At 45.9% G+C, this 4,026-nt stretch overlaps 1 protein-coding gene across 1 annotated transcript; it reads right to left on the bottom strand.

Annotated features, from left to right (window-relative positions):
* Positions 1–281: 281 nt before the first annotated feature.
* LOC120696782 (transcription factor VIP1-like) lies at positions 282–3,819 on the bottom strand. The gene is made up of 4 exons (XM_039979768.1): positions 3,170–3,819; positions 2,756–2,888; positions 1,029–1,113; positions 282–822 (listed from the first exon to the last, which is right to left on the bottom strand). Exons 1-4 carry the CDS (start codon positions 3,673–3,675, stop codon positions 563–565), a joined length of 984 nt encoding a protein of 327 aa, XP_039835702.1. The 5' UTR covers positions 3,676–3,819; the 3' UTR covers positions 282–562.
* Positions 3,820–4,026: the final 207 nt, after the last annotated feature.

Below are 4,026 nucleotides of genomic sequence, written 5' to 3'. Positions count from 1 at the left end.
CTATGTCATGGTTTATTTAGAATCTAGTTATCAATAATTTAAAAGGTAATTCAAATGGAGACATAATATGTATGGACTAGCCCCAGTTCATAATTTAGCAATAACAATACAAAGCTGTTTTGCAGGTAATTCCAGGCGTCGTGTCTTTTGCCACAATTATTTGATTAAGGTCTGACATGCTAGCACTAATTTGATGCACATTGATGCCTTGCTAACCAACTGTATCCGATGCACATAGCAGCAACGTGTTTACAAACCCAATATAGTGAACAGGCACAGAATGGAGCAGAACAACTGACAGATAACTAAATGCTTCCACTGGTAAGAGAACATGTACAGAAACTGTTAAGGGTAGTTAATTCAGTCTAGTACATTACTCCAGAAACCAACAAAGTTACAAAGATAAAAAAGCGGAGATTATGTCATACAGGAATTACTTGCTGATTAATGATACAAGAGCTAACTACCCTACCAATGAGGCATATGCATACATGGTACATTAGCTATCTTTACAATGCTGAACTGCAGTTGGTATGTGATAACATTGGCCCTGATATTGTCCTCAAATGAAATCCATGGAGTCGTTTAGGGACTGACCACTCAGCGACTGGCCCCCATTCGATGGACTCTGGTGATGATGGTTTTGATTGTGATGCTGAGCCTGGTGGCCACCAAAGTATGACATCTGCTGCTGCTGCTGCACGAAATAGGATGGTATCTGTTGCTGGAGTCCACCATTGAAGGGGTTCCCGTTCATGTTCACAGCTTGCCCTGCAGCTATCTTAAGTCGCTGGACCTCTTCTCTCAGGGCTTCGTTCAAAGCTGTAGAGGTAGAAAATGGAACATGTCAATGTGCTGATTCCCTAAATAACTAAGAAACTAGAATTGCTCTATCTCGTTTTTCTAACAGATCAATCAACTTGTCAGTAAAATCAGAGATCTTGTAGCACAGAAAGTTTGTGTTTAAGAACATGCGATGGTTACAACCAGGAGGTCAGAAATAGTTTCAATGGAAGATCAGAACATACCATCCCGCAGTTTAGCTTGCTCTTCCATGGACTGCAATCGAAGTTTGAGCTCTCTGTTCTCAGCAGTTAAACCAGTTGTGTCCCTCTGGTTTTGAAGTAAATCACAATACATCAGATACGAGGGTATTATATATGTGAGGAACAAAAGAAACTGTTGCATCATAAAATGTTAAACAGCATATTCGCAGAAGGGGTGGAAAGAAAATTAAAACTGTTGGCTTCAACCCTTTAAATAACAATCCCTATCAAATATTCTCGGACATACAAAAAATAGCAGTGTATTTAATAACAATCAGTATTAAGTACAGCTCACACAGTTTATATAAAACCATGATAACTTCCTTTATTGTGAAAACATATCTATTATCGGAGGTCTTACCAGTATAGAAATAAAAATTTGTTTAGAACTTTAAGTGGTACACGAAATTGCAAATAACCAAGATGAATTAAACTCAGCCATTTCATCATCAATCATCTTGTTTCTTTCTTTAGAGCATAGTATTACTCCTGGACTGTGGGTTGCCGCCTTGCCGGCCTTGCCTAACCAAATGGTGGGTTACTACCCAAGTTTTTCTTGACACTTTACAGCGAAATATTTTCTATCTGTGACCACTTAATCTTCAGAAAAAACATATACATCTGATCCAATCCACTTCAGTCAAATCATAATCGGCAATCGAGCATCAGTGCGCCATTTGTGGTGTGTAATGACCTATTGGGCCCCAAACATTCGCTTTACCTCTAAAACTACTAGGCACATTGAATCCTATTTAACTCCTTTTCCCATGCCAGTTACATGTCAATCGAGCGACAGTACTGAGTAAAGGAAATAAATGTTTAAGCTCTAATTAGATATCTAATATCAATATATACACAAGCTGCCCCCATGCACCCCCACCCTAAAACACCGTGCAACTTGCCATACAGATTCCAGAAAAGAAATGAGAATCTTAATAGAAAACCAATTTACCATGTCTTTCTAACTTGCCATGAAGGCACAAACAGATTTAGTTTCAGGGCATACTCATGTCACAATTTATTTTCTATCAGCACATCTACCCTTGGAACAGATTCCCGCTGACTGAACTGTCCCAAACATGTAAAATCTCTATGTCACAGACAATGCCTAACAATATGTTACATTCAAATACTAGGTGCACATGTATATACATAAACATTAGCTTTTTGCAATATGGAGAGAGTAATATTTTCATCATGTAACTGCATCTTCATTCTTAAAGGCCTGTGCAATCGAAATGTTTAATAATTTGGTATCCACAGCTGTTCATTTTTCAGTTTGAAAAATCTCACCACCCTAGTGTTTTGCAGCTAAGAGCTCCTTATGCAAGCTGAAAGACTGTTATTATACAAAAATGTACCAACTGCTCGATCCCAGTATCAATACACATCACATGGCATGCTAAATTCTTTAAAAACTTTTGGGTTCTGACAAAAGTGGAAACAATAAAGCTACTCCAAATTACTGTTTGATGGAAAATTCATTCAGTAGTATATGGATTTGATTCTAAAAATGCAATTATCCTATAGCATAAACCAGCTACTTGACTCCACACAGCAATAAGAAACTGCAGTCCCACCAAACATGAACCAAGCTACTGCACAGAAACCAGCAAGATGTTATGACCCAAGTACAACAAAACATGTTATTACCCAACACATCAATTCATCAAACAGTTTAACTGATTTTGGCAAATATAACCCTATACCTGGAGAAGAGTGAGCTGCGCTGACAGCGTAGTGGCCTCGGTCTGCAGAGTCTGGACCTTCCTCTCCAGTTCACTAGTATACTTGATCTTCCTCTCCTTAGACCTTGCCGCTGACTGCCTGTTCGCCAGAATCCTACGCAACAGCACCAGCATAAGCTTAACATAATTTGGTAATAATGATAACCCTAAATCTCGCAACTATTGTTATTAAAATGATGCAGACAGCTCAGATTCCATAACAGATAGCACACTAACACTAGCAGCACATCGCTACAAAACTTTGATGACTCAACGTGCATACATGCTAAATTACAGTATTGGATAAGAAGGTAACATTCGGATCTGGGAAGCATCAAATATCGATTGATGGGGAATAAAAAAAGGGGGGAGCAAAGCAGGCCAAAATTTCCCAACCTCTTGGCGCGCTTGGGGTCGATGAGCGCGAGCTCGGCGATCCTCTCGGCGGGCATGGCCTTCTTGGCGTAGTCCGGCAGGCCGGTCGAGAGCGCCGACTCGCCCTCGAACGGCGAGCTGGCCCCATCCATGGAGCCGCTCCTCTTGTGCCCAGCCCCTCCTCCTCCTCCGCTTCCCGTGCCTTGCAAGGCGAGTCCCTCGAAGAAAGCGGCGTCGAGAGAGAGGCTCCGCGTGTGGGACCCTCCAGGCGGGCGGGGCGCGGGCGCCGGGGCCGCCTGCGGCGGCGGCGGGGGCGGGGTGGGGTCAGAGACGGCCGGGGAGTCGTCGGAGAGCGAGGGGAAGTCGAGGTCGGAGAAGGAGAAGTCGCCGTCCGGGTCGAGGAGGAGGTCCGCGTCGGGGAAGCGGAGGAACGTCTCCGAGTGGGCGCGCCGGTGGTGCCCCCGCGGCGCGGCGCCGCCGCCCGAGGACGGCGCCGGCGCGGACGGCAGCGGGAAGCGCGGGTCCATGTCGGTCAGCGACGGCGGCGAGGTCCTCGGCTAGCTCACACCCTCGCAGCGGCAGCGGCAGCGGCAGCGGCAGCGGCGGCGGCGGCGTTCCGGGTGGGGGCTGCGAGGAGAGACAAGAGTGTGTCTGCGTGAGGGCAGTGGGTCGGGTTGGTGGGCTTTCGTACGTGTGAGGAGTAGAAGGGCGGAGGACGCGGGGTTGCTGCCGCTGCCCACCGCGTGGTCGCGGTTCACGGAGGGGGTGAAGCCTTGACACGGATCTCGAGGTGGATGGACGGTGGAGGGAGGACTCAGTCAGTGGGGACGGTGCAGGGAGCGTGGGGAATCTTTGGTGTGGACGCGAGGTGTCTGCGG

Source organism: Panicum virgatum, chromosome 3K, assembly GCF_016808335.1.
Source record: "Panicum virgatum strain AP13 chromosome 3K, P.virgatum_v5, whole genome shotgun sequence".
NCBI classification, from domain to species: domain Eukaryota; kingdom Viridiplantae; phylum Streptophyta; class Magnoliopsida; order Poales; family Poaceae; genus Panicum; species Panicum virgatum.
The sequence above is the reverse complement of the archived record's forward strand: the minus strand, read 5'-3'. Positions and strand labels throughout refer to the sequence as shown.